This window comes from Prionailurus viverrinus, chromosome B2, assembly GCF_022837055.1.
Source record: "Prionailurus viverrinus isolate Anna chromosome B2, UM_Priviv_1.0, whole genome shotgun sequence".
Taxonomy (NCBI): domain Eukaryota; kingdom Metazoa; phylum Chordata; class Mammalia; order Carnivora; family Felidae; genus Prionailurus; species Prionailurus viverrinus.
The window spans coordinates 49,735,592-49,756,771 of NC_062565.1; the positions used below are offsets into that span (position 1 = coordinate 49,735,592).

A 21,180-nucleotide genomic window follows, 5' to 3' on the forward strand; every position below is an offset into this window, starting at 1 on the left:
AATACAAAGACAGAGAATTCTGAAAGCAGCTATGGACAAATGGGCCTTAACCTACAAGGGTAGACACATAAGGGTAGTAGCAGACCTGTCCACTGAAACTTGGCAGGCCAGAAGGCAGTGGCAGGAAATATTCTGAGTGCTGACTAGGAAAAAGATGCAGCCAAGAATCCTTTATCCAGCAAGGCTGTTATTCAGAATAGAATGAGAGAGAAAGACTTTCGAAGACAAGCAATAACTAAAGGAGTTCATGACCAGAGACTCTTAAAAACTGAGAACAAACTGAGGGTTGATGGGGGAGTGGGAGGGAGGGGAGGGTGGGTGATGGGTATTGAGGAGGGCACCTTTTGGGATGAGCACTGGGTGTTGTATGGAAACCAATTTGACAATAAATTTCATATATTGAAAAAAATTAAAAAAATAAAAAAATAAAAAATAAAAAACAAAAACAAAAAAAAATAAAAAAATAAATGAGTTCATGACCACTAAACCATCCCTGCAGGAGATCCTAAAGGGGACTCTGTGTGTGGAAAGCAGCAAAGGCTCCAAATGACCAAAGACATCACCACAAGCCTGAAACTTACAGATAACACAAAGACACTAAATCCATATATTTCAATACATTCTGTGAATGTAAAAGGACTAAATGCACCAATCAAAAGACAGAGGGCATCAGAATGGATGCCAAAAAAAAAGATACATCTATATGCTGCCTACAAGAGACTCATTTTAGACCTGAGGATACCTGAAGATTGAAAGTGAAGGGATGGCAGGGTGCCTGGGTGGCTCAGTCAGTTAAGCTTCTGAGTTCCACTCAGGTCATGATCTTGCAGTCTGTGGGTTCAGGCCCCGTGTCAGGCTCTGTGCTCTGGAGCCTGCTTCAGATTCCATGTCTTCCTCTCTCTCTGCCCCTCCCCCATTTGCACTCTGTCTCTCTCTCTCTCTCTCTCAAAAATACATTAAATTAAATTAAATTAAATTAAATTAAATTAAATTAAAAGAAAGAAAGTGAAGGGATGGGGAACCATCTATCATGCTTTGGGATGTCTATCCACTGATGAATGGATAAAGAAGTGGTATATATACACAATGGAAAACGACTCGGCAATGAAAAAGAATGAAATCTTGCCATTTGCAACAACGTAGATGGAACTGGAGGGTACTATGCTAAGTGAAATAAGTCAGAGAAAAACAGATATAGGTTTTCACTCATATGTGGAAGTAGAGAAACTTAACAGGAGACCAAGGGGGAAGGAAAAGAAAAAAAAAATAGTTACAAACAAGGAGGCAAACCATAAGAGACTCTTAAATACAGAGAACTGAAGGTTGATGGGGTGGGGAAAATGTGATGGGCATTAAGAAGAGCACTTGTTGGGATGAGCACTGGGTGTTGTATGTAAGTGATGAGTCTACTCCCAAAGCCAAGAGCACACTGTATACACTCTATGTTAGCTAACTTATATAAGTTAAATTATATATTATACATACGTATATATAACATATAAGCTAAATTATATATTTAAAAAAAAAACAATGTGTTTGAACTGAAATGACCAAATTAATATCGACTGTTATTTACTTAGGATGCTTACATATGAACCTCATGGTAACCACAAACCCAAAACCTATGATAGATACACAAAATAAAAAGATAAATAAAGCCAAACAGAACACTACTGGTACTCAACAATCACAAAGATAGAGAACAAGAGGTTCTTTATCTGCTGGTGGGAATGAAATATCATGCAGCCATTTTGGAAACAGCTTAGCAGTTTCTCAAGAAGTTAAACATAAAGTTACTATGTGGCCCAGCAATTCCACTTCTAAGTATATACCAAGAGAACTGAAAATGCACATCCACATAAAACCTTGTAAACACACATTCATAGAAGCATTGTATGTAATAGCCACAAAGTGCAAACACCTCAAATGTCTACCAAGAGATGAAGAGATAAATAAATATGGTATATCTATACAATGGAATGTTCTTTAGCCATAAAATGGAATGAAATACTGATACATGCTACAACACAGATGAATCTTGGAAACATGCTCTGTAGAGAAGCCAGACACAAAAGGTCAGGTATTGTGATTCTACTTATATGGAATGTCCAGAAAAACAAATCTGTTGAGACAGAAAATAGATTAGTGGTTTCCAGGGATCAGTAGAGAGGTGAAACAGGGAGTGACTCCTAATGGATAGAGGATGTCTTTCAAGGTGATGAAAATCTTCTTGGAATTACATAGGGGTGATATTGCACAACTTTGTGATACATGAATACAGAAAACCGCCAAACTTTACACTTTTAAGAAGTGAATTTTATGGCATGGAAATTATACATCAATGTGTTTAATTTCAAAAAGATGATGATCTGAGCCAAAAAGAGAGTCCCCCCCAGGGAAGCTCTATATATTTCTAAGATATACTGCCCTGGTCCAGCCCAACACTGTCTCACCCCTGGATGACTGCAGTAGTGTCCTATTTGGTGTCCCTGGTTCCACCTTTGCCTCCCCACAGAATATTCTCACATAGCAGCCTACATCAGACCATGTCAATTTTTCCAGTGAAATCCTCCAGTGGCCCACATCTCACAGAGCCAATAACCTTTCATTGTCCCTAGAGCCATCTGACCTGCTCCTAGTCACCTCCTACCCCTCTCCCTTGGTCCAGCTATTCCAGCCACAGTGACTTCCTTGCTTCTCTCAGAAGAAAGTGAGCTCATTCTGACTTAAGACTTTATCATTTGGTGTTCTGTCTAGAATTCTCTTCTCTGACATTTCCCCAGGACTCATTCCTTGACTTCATCCATTTCTCCATCGTCTAGCACCAGCAGGTCATTCCTCCAAAGGTCATTTTGTCAGCTGACTGTATCCCCAGCACTAGTAGTGCCTGGCAAAGAATAAGAGCTAAATCAATTGTTGTTATCATTGTTACTGTGGGCATTAATAATAAGCTGCAGAGGAGGGGAGACTGTGCCACTCCCTTTGAAAGTTGAGGTGCCTCACAAGGATCCATACCTACCGAGAAGGTAACTCTATCTCAGCACAGAAATGGGCCAAAGAAGTACATAGGGGAAGCCAAGATTTACCTCAAAAAACCTTTCAAGGGTGCTTCTGCATATGGGCAAGTAGTTTAGAATGTTATTGATTACATTACATATGTATCCATTACATGGAAGGCTATTCTATAAATTCTTTGCTGCTAGGCCTCGATCTGGTTCTCTTTAAACTCCCAATAGCAGCCTTTCTCAAGCTGTACTATTCATAGAAATTGCCTGAGGATCCTGTTAAAGAGCAAATTGATTCAAGAGGTCTGGGGTGGAGCCTGAGACTCGATGTTTCCAACAAGCTCCCAGACGATGCAGATCCTGCTGGTCCAGAACCACATTTTGAGTGCCAGGATCTTCAGCATCTAGCACAGGGTTTTACAATGTTGACTGATTGATGGACACTGGTGGATACTCAGTAGGTGGCAAGGCAGAAGGCAGGTTAATAGGGAGAGTTTATAGGCATTAGCAATTAGGGAAGTAGAAGCTAGAGCCTCTCTCTCCCCCTCCCTTTCCCCTTAGTCTTACTAAAAGTTCACTTGCACTCATCAGACACTATCCCTTCTCTGAGTTTTCCATCTTTTACTAAAGTATAGAAAGATGATGTACAATCCTTCCAGACAAATCCCTGCCCTTCACATTGTTGGTGCAGCATGCCCTGGCAGGGTGACCATCTCATCCGGTTCACCTGAGATTTTCCAAGTTTTAGCACTAAGAGTTCCATGACCCCATTTTAAACTGAAAATCTTGTGTTCTAGGAAACCCCTCAGTCCCAAGAAAACAGGACAGTTGGCCACCCTACCTGTGCAAAGCACTCTGCATAGGGAATACGAACATGAAAGGGTCCCATGTCTGCTCTTGAGGGGTCTGCAATCTAATTTGGGGGGGGGGGTGTGAAGTTGAACAAAGATTGTGTGACCTGAACTGCAATGTAATTTTATAGGAAGATCAAAGCCTCTCATAAATCTAGGGAGAAAACTATTTTAGCCCCTAAATTCAAACCAATAATTATTGGGTTCACAGAGATTATGATCTTTGACCCTGAGCACCATATATCATCTGATTCCTTCCTGAAACCACTAAGAAATAAGAGGAAGCTTACTCTGTTTTTGTGCAGAGAGGGGGTAAGGTGGGCCTCATAATTCACTGTGCTAGGTAAAGTCAAGTCAGAAATGAGCTGTTCCTTTGAGCAATGGGTCTATAGCCAGGAAGTGATGCTTTAAAAACAATGTTCTAAGCCACAGTTCTTTGACCAAGAGAATAAACAATGACAAAAATCCTAGACATTAAGGAAAGTAGTTTTGTTCTAAAAACCTTACATCAACACATATCAGCATGAGCATTCCTGAGATGCTTGCAATCTGGATGGGTTGTTTTTAACTAGTTGTGCCCCTCAGAAGGCCTGGAGAGATCCTTGGTTCCCATAGCACTAATGTACAATCCTTGGGGCCAATGCTGATAAGACCCACTTCTCTCTGTGTACCCCACTGCTCAAATGGTAGTAGGCTTTGCATGCTGGCTAAGTATCCAACTGTACATCAGTCTACAAATATTTGTGTACATAAGGCCTCTGCTTCATATCTGCAATTTTTTTTTTTACTTTTAAAGATCCTTTCCCACCTGTTGGCTCATATTAGTCTCACACAAAAGTAAGAGGCTTGTAAGTTAGACATCATTAGGCCCACTACATAGCTAAGACAGAATGGCACCACAGAAGAAGCAAGATACTGAGCATTTAAACATTGCTGTTTGCATTTAGCTCCACCTCTTTCTATTGGAAAGCCTTGGGCAAGCCACTCTTCTTAGAACCACCATTATCTCCTCTAAAAGATAAAGATAATAATTCCATCTTTGGGGCATTTAGGGAGTGTGACTACCCAGAAGAGGTACTTAATAAAGTTATTAGGAAACTAAATCCCATACAAGTAACTGAAACTCCTAAGGTCACACATCTGACTTTTGCAGGACAAAAACCCAGGTACATGTCCTAACTTCCAAACTAGTATTGTTTTCACTAGACCAAATTGTCCCAGTGATTCAGTAACTAATCCAGTTATGCCTGACATCATCAGCCAACTATGATCCTTTACGTGGCACGTGACTTCATTTAAGTTCTCAAGTCTGTTGCTCATTAGAAAAAAAAAATGCTGATGGCAGAAAACAAAAAGTTGTGAATCACAGTGGATATAGAATTTATCACACAACAGGACTAGATTCCTGTATATAGGCAAGAATGTTAGCTTCAGGGAGTCAGATGCAATGTGGGGTGCTCCCCAGATTACCAATTTCTGCAGCTCTAGAAGGTTCCACAGCATCCAATCTTGGTTCCACGTGTAGGAAGAGGCCTTCACCACTAGCATTTATGGCACGACCAGAAGGTCTCACCAACATGGAGATTGGATGCATTCCAACAGGTAGCTGCTGTGTCTGACAGACCACATTCGTTTGGTTTGAGAAAATAACTTTGCAATTCGTTTTGTTCACTGTAACATCCAAGGCCTGAGGGTCAATAGAGAAACTAGTTCCAAAAATATAAACTAGTAGGTCCTTGTCACCATCTTAAAGAAGGAAAAAGATAAAAAGAACAAAGTTCTCATCACTCAGTGATATAACTCCATTCAAGAAAACTCTCTCTAAAATCAAATGTTCATTCCCTCTCACCTTCCCCTCCCAAAATTCAAGGAGTTGAATGCTGACTCAAATATTGAGCATCTGTATTTATCATTACAGTATACAGCCCCCTTTTGAAATTTTCTCTAATAATAAGAGATCACTAGTTAATTTTTTAATGAAAAAAATGAAAATAAACAACATTTCAAAACAAGGGACAAAAAGAATAAAACATTGTACGTTACCAAAACTCTACCTGATTCCATTTCAAACCATGACCATAGAATTTAGATTGGACAAAAAATATACTTTCTGCTGCATCTCACAACGTCCACCCCATGAACTGATGCCCCTTCCCAAGTACATGGTCTTTAACAAATCACTCTGAGTCTGAAGTTCATGACCACCCCAAGGCCAAGTCACAAGTCATACCAAGGGAATACCACACAGAGTGGACCTGGGGAGTTGACCCTTCAAGGTACTGGAAAGAACAGGAACCTGAGCAATGGGCTGGTATGTCATTCACATGCACAACCACCTGAGAAAAGGCAAAGTAATTAAAGGCAAATGTATGCATTTCATGTGCTCGAGAGTATTCATAAAGCACTTGTGAAATTTGCCCAAATTAACATGTTTAATGACTCATTTCTTCTCTTTCTTCTATTTCCCAGTAACAAACCCTAATGAATGATTCAAATATGTTAGGCTTTCTTAAAATGATGGTAAGTATGCTGAAATCTAACATTTCTACACTATGCTAAATATTGAGTAAATTTCCTCCCTGTAGTAAATTTAATAAAATTCAAACTGCACAAGGACCTTTTTTTTTATCATTCTAGATTATATTCAACTGGATACTTGTGAAAAGTCCTTTCTTTGCTGGTACATGCCAACAAAGTAGGCACCTTCCTTCCACCATACTACATAGATATGTTACTGAAGAATACAGTGTACTTGGACATTGGTTTGGGGTCTTTTGTCCTCAAATGGTAGGTCCCCACTAGGAAACTACATGACTTTTCCTCTCACTGTTACTAACGTTAATCTGGTAGAATTCTACAATACTTGGAGATGAGGAAGGTGAAAAAGATGGGACTTGTTGGATGCTCTACATATAAAACATGGATTAAAAGCACACACCATAGGAGCACCTGGTTGGTTCAATCGGTTGAATGTCATACTCTTGATTTTGGCTTAGGTCATGGTTTCACAGTTCCTGGGATCAAGCACCGCATTGAGCTCTGCCTTCTTGACCCCCAGCCTGCTTGGGGTCCTGTCTCTCTCTCTATCTCTCCCCCACTTGTGCACATGTTCATTCTCTCTCCCTCTCAAAATAAACTTAAAAAAAAAAAAGCACACACTACATTATAATACTGTAGGGAAAGGATATTGGGATGGCATGAAGGCAGAGGTGATAACATTTCAGTTTTGGGGTGCCTGGGTGGCTCAGTCAGTCAAGTATCCAACTTTGGGTCAGGTCATGATCTCATTGTTTGTGGGTTCAAGCCCAGTATCGGGCTCTCTGCTATCAGCACAGAGCCGACTTTGGATCCTCTCTCTGCCCCTCCCCCACTCTTCTCTCTCAAAAATAAATATTAAAAAAAAAAGAACATTTTCATTTTACCTATTTTATTCATAAACACACACAAAATATAATCAAAATGTTGGCAACTATTAATCTTTGGTTTGGATACTGAAGTACTGGTTATATTATTCTTTATAGTTTTCTTATTTTACAATTTTCTCAAAAGGAGATGACTTATAACAAGAATATGGTCAGATGAGAAATACAAAAAGATATTTTTAAATGTTTGTTTATTATTTATTTTGAGACAGCGTGAGCAGGGGAGGGGCAGAGAGGGAGGGAGAGAGAGAATCACAGCAGGCTCCACCCTGCCAGCACAGAACTTGACGCAGGCATGAGATCATGACCTGAGCCAAAGTCAAGAGTTGGACACTTAACTGACCGAGCCATCTGGTGCCCCAAAAAAAGACATTTTAAAGAGGAAAAGACACTGACTTAGCTCATTTACTTTCCAGTCCCACTGTGTGGAGGTATAAATCCTATGTAGCCAGAAAGGTTCTCCATTTTTTGTACCATAATAATAGCATCGATAAGTGTAATAATAGCATGCTGTGTTTACAAAGAACTTATATTTTTGGAGTGTTTTTCATGCACTGTGGAAATAGAAAGATGACAGCCATAATCATCTGCTTAATGCATTGGAAAACTGATCCTTGAAACTGGTCCACATTACAAAACAGGAAGGGACTAAGACACTTGAAACTACTACTTGTACTTTGGGTGGGCCATCCACTCTCACCTGAGTGCACTGGTTGGCAGTAACCAACATGTCTCCAAATATGGGTCCAAGAAAAACTCCACCATCATAGACCACACGCATGGTTGCCTCAGGGTTCACTCCAGTTAGATTCTCATCAGAGACCTGAGATGGTTACATTTCTGGTGAATTCTGTGATAGAACAGAAGTCTAATCTAATGGAAGTCTATATCTAATGATAAAGTGTCTTTTCACATTTTATTGAAGGTAACCAGATAGCTAGAAGGTGAAGATGGGGTGACAAGGGTTGAAGCCTGGAAACATAAGAGTAAGTAACAGCTCATGAAAGCCCCAATAGACTAGACGAATATCTATTTGCAAGCAGAGTTGTCAAAAAAGGCACAAAAAACAATCTTCTCTGTCTTGAGATATTTTGTTTCTATACGCTTTTCTATTTTATATGTTTGCAGTCCAAAATATTAAAATAAAAGGTAAGGGAAAAAAGTTCTATGAGAGAATTCTCATCCTTCTTCCAACTCCACCCCAGTATTTTGTTTGAAAATCAAATGACCTACAATACCATGGAACAGGGATAAAATTTCAGCTTGGGTTTCATTTTGTAATAACCAAATGCTAGATGATCATTAGATTATTTTTTAAAACCCTAAATATGCAAGAGCATCTGGTTTTGTCGTTATCCAGAGACAGCAAATCCTTTTCTAAACTTCCTTCTGCTGTGCCATCTGCCTCCATGATAATCTAAGTCAATCACATCTGCTTACATTATCCAATAACAGATGTAAAATTATTATATGGTGGACACTGACCAACAACTACCTACCCTAAGTTAGGGAAGGAGATGTTGGGTTTAAATTGCTTTTTTAGGGACATGAGATACAAAACATGTCTTGAAAACTTCCCAAAAAAAGATCATTGAACCCCTTTACTTGAATATTAGAACAAAATTGATAATTTGTGACAGTTTTCACTCATGTAATTCTGGGTTTTTTTCCACAAAATTGCTTCAGAACACCAAATCCCCACTACCAAAAGGGATACCATACATACCCTGATGAAATTGGGCAAATCTCCAACCTGGTTGGACCAGGAGAGGGTCCACACACGTTCATAGCAAGACTTCAGATCCTGCATTACAGTGAAGTCACTGACGTTGAGGTACCTAGATGTAAAGTTATCGGCATTGTTCTGTAAGAGCTTGCGCAGGTGACTAGCTGAAATACTCACAGGAACATCTGTGGGACAAGATTTTGATACATAAAAAAAAGATACTAATTACCACACAGGGTTTCATCATTAAAATTACAGAGAATAAATGTCAAGATGCGCACTAAATATGCAGAAGACCCTCAAGTTCAAACTATGCCTTCAAGAGAAATCCCAGCCCAGTTAAACCATTTGTTTCCTACAGCAAGTACAAGTAGCTGCCTACTTTTTACATTGTGATACCTTTAATCAGGATCCCATCTCACAGCAAGCACAGAGCATAGTCACATCAGACAAAACTATCTCAACTGTCAACTCAAAATATACACTCCAGACACCCTGGTAATGCCTGAAAGCCTAATTAAATAGTGGGTTTTCCCTGGAAAAACTTAGCCGACCCTGTGAACAGAGAAAAGCTGGCCACTTTTCACAGGGAGGAGGGGGGGAGGGGTAGGCACACAGCAGCTGACACCCATAAAAACTTAGCCAACCCAGCTGAGGAATGTTGGCATTTCACTTTGGTTTCTCTATTAGAATTCTTTTAAGCTCAACCACCTGCTTCCCCATTCCACATCCCCACAGAGAAATAACAACACTCTGTGCTTAAGCCCTGCTTGTGTTTGAACACTGATTCTTGCTTTACCAAAAGTTTCCATTTCATTAGCTACTCCCAACAGCCCTGTGAGGTAAGTCATTTGGGTATCCTAACGCCTAACTTTAGAGATGAAGAGAATGAGACCCAATGAGATTCAGAAGCTTGTCAACCAAGCGAGACAGAATTACACTTAACCCAGAATACCTTCCAACTACTCAAGAGTCTTCCTCTTGAATTCCACACTGCCTTGGAGTGTTAATAATACACCACTATATTTCTAAAGGACAAACAAGATTCTCCTCCTTTTAAAAAAAGGTTGTTCTGGGGTGCCTGGGTGGCTCAGTCAGTTGAGCATCCAACTTCAGCTCAGGTCATGATCTCATGGTTCATGGGTTCAAGTCACTCACTGCTCACTGCTATCAGACTCACTGATAGGACTCACTGCTATCAGAGTAGAGCCCACTTTGGATCCTCTGTTCCCCTTTCTGCCCCTCCCCCACTCACTCTCAAAGGTAAATGAACATTAAAAATAATAATAATATAATAAATTTAAGAAGGTTGTTCAACATTTACCTAATGGGGGCATTGCCACTTCCAAAGGCCAAGTTAAGGCGGACTTTCCTGGATTGTTTTCAGTGAAGTGAAGAGCATCACAATAGAACATAGTGGCAGGAGGAGTATGTGCAGACAGGCTGCAGCTCATGAAAAGGGAAGCAAGACCCAGGGATGGGGCTTTCATTGACACAGGGCACTATTGGCACCTACCCTTTATCAGACTCCAATAGCCCATGGCCTTCAACTTTTTCTAAGTGGCCCTCTTAAAACACACCTTTCCTGTCACCCAAGAAGATTCTCGCGAGTCCAGCATCTTTCTTCTTGGAAGAGCAAAAGACTTTTGGACCATGTGCCAATTTTTATACAGCCACTCTTGCACTCTCCTGAGCCTCCTTTCCGATTCTCCTGTGGTTTTACCATATAAATGGCCTTCACTTCTATTCCTTGTTCTTTGTGAAATGTGTTTATTCTTGAAGATTTAGAAAAGGTTCTACACTAATCACATTGAAAGCTCTTTCTACATTGTTATGACCACTGAAATTCTCAATAGCATATGGTGTCACCATGGAGTTTACTTTGGAAGGACCATGGCTACTGTAGATCTTGGCCTAGGACTGATCTGATAAATACCTGAGTTCACATCCAGACCCTGCCATCAACTACTTGTATGACCTCTGGGCAAGTTCCAGTATATTAGGCTCAATGGTGGCCTTCAGAAAAATAGGTCAATGCCCTAATCCCTGGAACCCATGAATATTTCCTTATAAGGCAAAAGAGTACATATTATACTATGTTGCAAAAGATGTGGTTAAGGATCTTGAGAAGAGGAGTTTATCCTGGGTTACCCAGGAAGGCTCTAAATGCAATCATATATATTGCTATAAAAGAGAGACAGAGGAGGTTTTGAGACAGAAGAGGAAGAGACACTGTGACCACAGGAATTGGAGTGACTTAGCCATGGAATGCAGGCAACCACCAGAAGCTGGAAGAGGTAAGAAATAGATCCTCCCCTAGAGCCTTCAGAGGGAGTGTGGCACTGCTGACGACTTGATTTTGGATATGTGGCCTCCAGAAATGTGAGAAAATAGATTTCTATTATTTTAACCCATGAAGTGTGTGGCGATTTGTTATGACTATCCCAGGAAGCTAATCCGCAGAGTTTCTACATCTACAAAAAGTTGGGATATTAACAATAATATGGTACTGTTTTTGTCCAGATATTTAATTTTAAGGTCACTTTCAAATGCTGGAGAAATCAACAAAACAACTTTAAGACTGTCACTCTTCCTGACAATCTCTCAAGGTGTTGTTCGCCTGGGAATGCCCCTAAAAATGGAAATGAGAAATTGGTGCACTCCAGTTGCCCCTTTACCAGGAATCACTGTAGTAGGGAGTTGGATGCGGAAGTATCCTCCTAAAGGTGGACTTGCCCTCTGTATTCTCTGTGTTGTCACCTGGACCAGCCTGGGCTCTTCTTCTTCACCTTCAGTGGGCAGAGAGCTGTGGCATGTTAAAACCAAAGCATTAACCACAGTAACCATCAAGAAGTGCCACTCTAGAAAGAACAGAACTCCATCTCGCAGACCAAGTAGTCTGCCGTGTTTCCAGGACACAATCTCAACCTTCCAAATATTGGGCGTCCCTGTCCCATCATGGAAGAAGTGTAGCGTAAATATTAGGATTCTTTCAGAGTGTTATACCCTTCCCCTACACTGATCCTGGGAACACATGGATGCAGAGTAAAAAGTGACGACTCTGGCCTCCACACCTCTGGTCCTGAAGCACCGAGGGGACAGAGAACTTGGCATCCTCCAATCCCACTTGCATCACCAATGAGGAGTCAGTGCCCTGTTCCACAGATGCTTCCCCACTCTCTATCCCCGCCTGAAACACAGGCCACTCCATCTAGCCAACTGCTTAACTAATGCCTGTGTACACAGTGCCTACCAAATCTTGCTTTTAATATAATAAATGGGCCAAACAAATCATGACACACTATGAGACAGAATACCATTCAGCCAATGAAATCACATTTTAGAAAAATTATCACATTGCCCATTAATGATATGGGGAAATACTTAATTCATACCATTATGTGAAGAAGGTACATTGCCAAATATAATATGTAATTTATGGTCCCAATTTGAGGTTTAAAAAGAAAATACAGAGAGCCACAGCATAAGAGACTCTTAAAAACTGAGAACAAACTGAGGGTTGATGGGTGGTGGGAGGGAGGGGAGGGTGGGTGATGGGTATTGAGGAGGGCACCTTTTGGGATGAGCACTGGGAGTTGTATGGAAACCAATTTGACAATAAATTTCATATATTGAAAAATAAATAAATAAATAAATAAATAAATAAATAAATAAATAAATAAATAGCAAATACAGCACCAGGGTGGCTCAGTTGGTTAAGCGTCTGACTTTGGCTCAGGTCACGACCTTGTGATTCATGAGTTTAGCCCCCCATCAGGCTCTCTGCTGTCAGCAAGGAGCTCACTTTGGATCCTCTGTCCCCCTGTCTCTCTGCTCCTCCCCTGCTCACTCTCTCAAAATAAATAAATAAACTTTAAAAAAATAAAAAGCAAATACGGTATAGAGTATACATATTATATATACAAAAACTGCTTAGGAAAAATGGATAGAAGACGAATCCAGAGGCACCTGGGTGACTCAGAGCGTCTGACTCTTGGTTTCGGCTCAGGTCATGATCTCACGTTTTCTTGAGTTCAAGCCCCACGTCGGGCTCTGTGCTGACAGCATGGAGCCTAATTGGGATCCTCTGTCTCCCTCTCTCTCTGCCCCTCCCCCCAGTCACACTGTCTCTGTCTCAAAATAAATAAACTTAAAAAAAAATAATATGCGTCCAACATGTTAGAAGTTATCTCCAAGCAGAGGGATTATGAATGATTTTTTTTTACCTTTTTCTAAGTCTTTTTTTATTTTCTAAATTTTCAACAATGAACACATATGATTTCATCAATATTATCTGATATATTTACTTATATTAACTTATGTACATGTTGATTACTTATAAGTTATCATTGATTACTTATAAGTTATTATTGATTACTTATAAGTTATTAACTTATGTACATGTTGATGTACATAAGTACAACTATAAACAAATAGTGATGGTGTCTGCATTGGGGGATGAAGCTAGCAGAGGCCAGGCCAAGGGGGTCCTTTCTTGCTGAGGTGGGAGACTTCCAGAAGTAGTTAAGGGACTTGAGGAAATCTCAGGAAGGCATGTTTCCAGGACCATTCTATTGTGGATCTGTTCACAGTAACCTAAATTAGCCTCTAGCCTGAGTTAAAGCTTTGGCACTTGGAATGTAGAACTACAGCCTGGCTAAGATGGCTGGCTGCCCGTCCACCTCAGCTCTGTCACTCCTTGATTCTATTGATGGTTTTCACATCTTTCCCACCCAGAGGGCCCTGGAACACAGAGTCAAGGAAAGTAGACCACAGATTCAAGCTCTCTGCCCCTGTCTTTTATATGCCATCCCAAGCATGGTATGTATGAGTAGGACTCATTTTGGAACATGTTAGAAAACGATGCAAAGAAAATTTTTAAAGGCAGAGCATCTTAATTCTTCCATCCTATTAGGGTTTAAGCGAAAAATTAAAAGAACAACTATGTGAAAAATTAAAAGAACGAACTAGAGCATACATGTGTCCAGGAGTTTGGAGGAGCCTGATAGTTACTGATTTGTAAACTGGGGATAGACTCTGTTGACTATTAAGAAGCAACGCTTATGAGCATCTAGTGCCATCTGGTGGTAAATTCTCAGAAACAGCTATTTTTATTCCTTAGAGTATTTCATTTCACCTTAAGAGAGTCCAATAAGATTAATATATGGGAAATGAATGAGGGGAGTGAACAGAAAACAGTGGTAATGGGAACCGCTGAACAGCATAAAAATACAAATACTTTAAAACAAATTCACTAGAAATTAGTTCTCAAAGCATAGTCCCCAGACCAGTAGAATCAGCATTGCCTGAGAGCTCATTAGAAATGCAAATTACCAGGCCCCCCTTGAAACTTAGGGAGTTAGAGATGAAGTGGTTAGGGCCGAGCAATTTGTGTTGTAATAAGACCTCCAGGTGAGTCTGCTCCTGCATTCCTGAAACTGAAAACTGTAGCGTTAAGCAACAAGTCAGGTAGCTCTTCCTGATTAAAATCCCACCTCTGTGTCCCCACAGGTCAACTAACAATCCTAAGAAGGGACAAGTAAGCAGAGACCTCTCCCTACCTTGCAGTGATGAGTGGGAGCTCCTGGCCACAACCTGCCAACCAAAAGCTTACGTTGTAGACCGGAGGGGATCCCACCACAGAGAGCGACTCCACCAGATTCCCACCTGGGCAAGCTGTTCCAGAATCTGCCTGGGAAACTAGAGACCAATGATGTGATCGTTAGCAAGCAACTCAAGATGGAAGGCCCAGTGTGTGGGAGATCCCAACTGCAGATGCTGAGTTACTTAGGTCTCAACACACATTTAAAGCAGAGGTTCCTACCTATCTGCCACCATGAAAAGCAAAGGAAGAGTAGATAGAAGGAGTCAGTTCATACCAAAAGGAAAACATAAAGGCATGGTTTAGGGAGACAAAAACGAATTCCATAGCAAAGTTTGATAAGCCCCAACCCAGACAAACATCCCTCCCTAGGCTGTTGGAGGCACCCACACAGAGATAACCCATCGTCGTGTGGACTGCTACCCTTTCCTTCTTCCCTTTCCAAGGCCACTGGCAACTCCAGGAATGTACAGCTAATCTTCTTCAGGAACACTGAGCACACAGACACATACTGGATGTATGTGAGTGTTCATCAACAGCATGAGTCAGCACGTGTGCATAAAAAGTGCAAGCTGTGAAACAGACTACTGTTAAAATACTGATTTTGTACTTCCATTTGGCTAAATATAGTGTCTCTGTCTCCTCTGTAAAGTGGGAATCACAATACATCAGTCTGCATGGCAGGGAGAGTTTAGTGAGGTGGCAGAATTTAAGTGACCAGCACAATCTATTTTAATATCCTCTTCCCCTGGGTAAAGGATACCTTCTCCCCCAAGACTGTACAATGGAGACAATGGACAGTGTAAAGGCAACATCTTGGCATGCCCCATGCTTATTTAGCACAACACAGGCTCAATAAATGTTTATTTGCTCAGCACAGTATAGAGTCATTGAAGGCTTGGCTCTGGTTTCCAGATTGCAATCTCCCCCATACCCCAGCTGCATGATTTGGGACAAGATACTCAAACCCTCTTAGTTTTGGCTTCCTCATCTATAGAGTGGAGATAATAGGACCACTTCACAGGGTTATGAGATCTAAATGAGAAGTAAATGGTAGCCACCGCTAGATAAAAGCAACTTTCACAGAGAAGATTAGGTGAGAGAATATAAAGTATGAAGTATGAATATCGGGCCCAATTGTATAGAGTTCATCTTGCCTTTAAATAATCCTCAAAGCAAAGTCATCACCAGCAGGGAACCTAGACAAAGTGGGAAAGAGGCAGATTTACCCAAGCCACCCTGCCCTTCTTGCCTCCCTCTTCACCTCTCCCCTAGATGGTTCTACATACTGGAGCATCTGATGGTTAAAGGTGGGGGCAGTGAGAGGGTGCTATGGATCCTGGGCTTCCCCTTGGGAGCAGGGAAAGAGTATCATCTAGTTCTGAGTTCCCCAGCCGGTGGGTTCAAGCACACGAAATATTGATCCCCTCAGCACTCTGGGAATCTAGATGGCATTTAGAGGGTCACCAGGCCCCAGCCAGTTGTCTTAGGCCCCAAGAAATTCAAGTAATTATCCCAGCACACCGTGTAAATATTGTCATCATCTAAATGTGCCATAACATGAACAGCGTTTGAAATAACTCAATCTGATCCAGATGCCCCAAAAGCACTTAAACCAATGAAACAGGTAAGAGAATTCTGAGGGGTGCCTGGGTGGCTCAGTCAGTTGAGCATCTGACTCTTGATTTTGGCTCAGGTCATGGTCTCTTGGTTGTGGAATCGAGCCCTGCATCGGGCCTCACATTGCACATTGGGCCTGCTTGAGATTCTCATATTCTCTCTCTCTCTCTCTCTCTCTCTCTCTCCGCCCCCCCCCCACTTATGTCCCTGCCTTGCTCTCTCAAAAAAAAAAAAAACATAGAATTTTGAGGAGTATCATAAAGTGATGAGATTTCAGGGCTGAAAGTGAGTCCTCTTGCCACCCACCCCCAAGCTCTTCTGTTCTCAGCTCTGCAGTTTTCAGGCAAAAGACTAAAAAAGAGAAAAGGGAAAGTGAGCAAAAGTTGGAAGCCTGGGAGCTCCACCAGCCTCAGTCAGACCCCTGATGAGCTCTTGGTCCCCAAGACTCGTGGACAAGCAAGGCCAAGGGAGGTTACTGTGCCTAGGAGACCTCAAGGGGGATTTGATGGAGGAAAGGGCCAGCCAGGCCTGAGCTCTGAATGGTAAGTGGGAGGAATCTGGATGGGCAGAAAGCAAGACAAGCCTGTTCTCATGATGACAGTTACTCTCTCCCCTTATCTGAGTCTGCCTTGAAGGCATAAATGAGACCTTTAGCCCATTTATAGAGCAAGATATTACCTTGTTCCTTCCAGCACTTTGCATGACAGATATTAATTCATGGGGAGGTGGAGAAATCCTGCTGGACTAATAATAGTAATAATAACTGCTTATATTATTGAGCACTTACCATGATCTAGGACCAGTAATGACTTCATTACATTGTACTTCAGTTAGCTTTCACAGTAATTCCATAAGATAGGGCCCTGATTGTGCCCATTTTACAGATGAGGAAACCAAGTCTTCTTAGCATAAAAGTGGTAAAATTGGGGTAAGAGCACAGAAGCAAGAGCAAGCATTGGATAAATAGTAAAAAAAGGAATTAGCTAAGGAGATATAGGCAACAAAGATGCACAATCCCAAACCCATCTTCTTTCTAGAACCAAGGCAGACAAGATGGGGAATCACGTGTTCTCTCTGCATTAAGAGAAGAGCAGCCCCCAGCAGAAAAGTTTGAGGTTGGCATTTGACAGGCCCATTGACAAAAGCAGATTGAATGCTCACCTGTTACGTTTGTGTCCGCAATAATAATTTCATCCACATAGAACCCACTCGTCTCCTGAGACAGAGGGAAGAGGTCAATCTGATGAACCAACACAGAGGAGTTTGCCAGAGGCAGCTGGGAATACTCAGGGTGATGCACACAAGACTCCCAGAGGTCAATGCAAGTGAACTGCCAGCTGAAAAACAAGACCACAGGCGAAATGGACCTCTCTGTGTGCACCTGAGACCCTTTCCTGAAGAACCCAAGTTCACAGACCTGGGGGCCTGGGGACTGTGCAGCCAGGAGAAACACCCTAAGAAGCCCTGCACCCAAACAGTCCTGTGTGCCCCAGGTACAAGCCTCCTGTCCAAGACAGGCTCGGCTCAGCCTGTGATATCACACAAGTGAGGCACACTTCAAGGCAATCATTTGTTCATGACACTCAATGTCAGCATTTTCAAATTACAGTATAATTAGGTTTCTTAGGCAGGTATATGTTAGGCTATAACCTCAGAGAAGACTAACATTCCTGGACACACTCAGGTTTAAAACCACTTACAAAACCCGTAAGAGTTATATGGAAAGAACACTGAATCAAGGGATCAAAGATGCATGAGTTTTATTCCAGAGTCTTTGCTTACTCACTGTTCGAATCTTAGTGACTCCCAAATTCTCTGGGTCCCAATTTTTCTCATCTGTAATTTCAAGCAATGGTCTCTGAAATCTCTTTTAGGAGCACCTGGGTGGCTCGGTCAGTTAAGCGTCCGACTCTTGGTTTTGGCTTAGGTCATGATCTCACAGTTTGTGAGTTTGAGCCCCATGTCAGGCTCTGCACTGACTGCTTGGGATTCTCTCTCTCCCTCTCGCCCTCTCTCTCTCTGCCACTCCCCTGCCCACTTGCTCTCTCTCTCAAAATAAACAAACATATAAAATAAAATAATAAAGTAAAATAAAATCTTATCAAATAAAAATCTCTCTTCCAGATATGTTCTATGATTCTATCCCTATGAAAAGTGTCAGAGCACTTCTAAAATGTATTCTATTCCTAACAATTAACCACTCTTAAACCTCTTAGTCAAATAAAATGAATTCAGAAGCCCTAGTTAGTATCTGAGGCCCAAGGGGCACCTGGGTGGCTCATTCAGTTAAGCCTCCGACTGCGACTCAAGTCCTGATCTCACTGTTGGTGAGTTCAAGCCCCACACCAGACTCACTGCTGACAGCACAGAGCCTGGAGCCTGCTTTGGATTCTGTGTCTCCCTCATTCTCTGCCCCTCCACCACAAATGCTCCCTCACTTTCAACAATAAACAAACATTGAAAAAAAATTTTTTAACATCCAAGGCCCAAATTAAGAGATCGTTAGTACCTCATGTAGACCACTGTCCCCAAGAGAGCTAATGATCCCAGCTGGAAGAATTCCCACCACACCTCCCCACAGATTCACTACCTGTTGGGACTGGTCCCTACGAGACTCCAGTCACAGGTGGCGTTCTTCTTAACAAAGTTTTGAAAGTCAGTTGTGAAAACCACAGTCACCTTCAGGATGTTAGTCGTGTGGCCTCTGTATGCAATGCACAACTATGGACACCAAATAAGCACATGAGTTCTGTTAGTGCAAGAAGCAGCCATTCAAGCAATGAGTAATGAAGGGAGTCCACCTCCCTAGAAGCCTGCCTCGTGTTGTGAGAGAGCCATCCCAGGTCCTCTACTCCCGAAGTTTACTAGTCTCATTAAAAAAAGATAATCAGAATAAATTGTTATTTATTCCACAGAGAGTTATTAAATGCCTACCACTGGGCTAGGAAGTTCGGATTTTAGAGTATCTCCATGAGAAAAACCCCTATTCTGACCAGTTACCTATGCAACCTTGAGCAAGTCACTTACCCTCTCTGAGCTTCAGTTCCTTAACTCTAACTCACTGGCATCCTTGGTTTCTGAGTTCAATAAAATTGCCCCGGGGAGACTTTATAGCAAGATTTTTCCACTGTTGATCTTTTGGACTGGATAATTCCTTTCTGTGAGGGGGCTGTCCTGTGCACTGTGGGATGCTTAGTGACATCCCTAGAAACTAGCCACTGCATGCCAGTAGCACTTCCCCAGGTGTGACAACCAAAAATGTCTCCGTAATTGCCAGCCTTTCCCAAGGAGGCAAAATTGCCCCTTTGGGAGCCTCTACTGTAGAGGAGAAGCCAAAAGATGCCCATCTAGTCCCAGCTCCCACTGAAACTGATCAGAGATGGAGTTTCATTTTATTTATTTTGAGAGAGAACATGTGTGCAATTGGGAGAGGAGCAGAGAAAGAGAGAGAGAGAATCCCAAGCAGGCTCTGCACTGTCAGCACAGAGCCTGACATGGGTCTTGAACCCATGGACCATGAGATCATGACCTGAGCCGAAATCAAGAGTCAGACTCAACTGACCAAGCCGCTCAGGTGCCTCTCGGAGATGGAATTTTGATGAGTATTGGAGAATGATATGATTTCAGGGATGAAAGAGAATCCTCTTGCCACCCACCCCCAAGTACTGCCATGAGTTCAGCCACCCCCTTGGGCTCACTCAGGGGCCCAAAGAGCAAACAAGCTGCACTCTTTCACGAAAGATGGCAGCGCTTGACACAAGGGATTGAAGTTATTCAAGAAGTGTGCTGGTCAATCCATCAGTAAACAAATAACTATAAATAACAGTAACTAGCATTAACTAGGTCCTAACCACTGCATACACTGCAACCTTCAACACAATTCTAGACCTTACCACTACCCATTTTACAGAGGAGTAAACTAAAACAAGACACTGAGGACATATAGGGGGGGTAGAGTCAAAATTCAAAACCAGATAGTCTAGAGGTGTCTGCGTGGCTCAGTTGGTTAAGTGTCCAACTTCAGCTCAGGTCATGATCTCATGGTTTGTGGATTCCAGCCCCACATCAGTCTCTGTACTGACAGCTCAGAGCCTGGAGCCTGCTAAGGATTCTGTGTCATCTCCTCTCTCCACCCCTCCCCTACTGGAGTTCTGTCTCTCTCTCTCTCTCTCTCTCTCTCTCTCTCAAAAATAAATAAACATTTTAAATTAAATAAAATATAAAAATGTAATTAATAAATTAAATAAAATTAATTAATTAAATAAAAATTAAATAAATATTTAAATAAAAATTATTTAATATTTAAATAAATATTTAAATAAAATTTAATATTTAATTTAATATTTAAATAAATATTTAAATAAAAATTAAAAAATTATAAAATAAAACAAAATAGTTTGACTACAGAGTCTGCACTCCCACCTAGTGAGCAAAGAAAATACTGGAGCTTATAAAAATGTCCATAGGTCTCACAGCTAAGACAAAGGCATCTAACTAATAAGAACCAGAAGTATCTGTTCACCACTTGAAACAGCAGCTAAGAAACCTGGAACCTCAGCCCAAAATGCCTTGGGCAAATCATGGCAATCACTCTTTCATGCTCCTGCTTTGCCAATCTCAATGCCAGAGAATAATGCCAACCCCTCCCTACCCACTTCACCTGGCATCCTGATGACTGCTACTTACGTGTGTGTACCGATCTAGCCAGTAGCCCTTCTGGGCAGCCGGGGGTGTTAGGACAAGGTGTCGAGGCTGGTGGAGGCTGAATCTCCCACAGTAGGGCTCTGTCGCACTGGTGAGGTCCCCCTCAAAGCTGGAACCTTCTGGACCTGGATGCAGATAAAATAGGAAGACAGGCATAAATGTTGAATAAGACAGCTTCTTGACATGTGTAGAGGGATTGGGTTATGAGTGCACCATGACAGCAGCCCTTCAGCCCTCAGGTGAGCTGGGC

The 21,180-nt window shown here is 41.7% G+C and overlaps 1 protein-coding gene across 9 annotated transcripts in view; it reads right to left on the reverse strand.

The window, feature by feature from the left end:
• Positions 1-21,180, reverse strand: part of PKHD1 (PKHD1 ciliary IPT domain containing fibrocystin/polyductin) — a 490,229-nt gene that overhangs the window by 425,384 nt on the left and 43,665 nt on the right. For 8 of the 9 annotated variants that reach the window (XR_007152423.1, XR_007152424.1, XM_047860172.1 and 5 more), the window contains 9 exons: positions 20,913-21,055; positions 18,817-18,947; positions 17,388-17,563; positions 14,566-14,704; positions 11,683-11,810; positions 9,005-9,189; positions 7,979-8,101; positions 6,087-6,192; positions 5,327-5,602 (listed from right to left, as the gene is read on the reverse strand). Coding sequence is in view for 7 of the 9 variants with exons in the window: in XM_047860172.1 (XP_047716128.1) it covers positions 5,327-5,602; positions 6,087-6,192; positions 7,979-8,101; positions 9,005-9,189; positions 11,683-11,810; positions 14,566-14,704; positions 17,388-17,563; positions 18,817-18,947; positions 20,913-21,055 (1,407 nt within the window). In the remaining 2 variants the exon portion in view is untranslated. The remainder of the gene's footprint in view (positions 1-5,326; positions 5,603-6,086; positions 6,193-7,978; positions 8,102-9,004; positions 9,190-11,682; positions 11,811-14,565; positions 14,705-17,387; positions 17,564-18,816; positions 18,948-20,912; positions 21,056-21,180) is intronic. The other variant, XM_047860173.1, reaches the window with a different exon arrangement.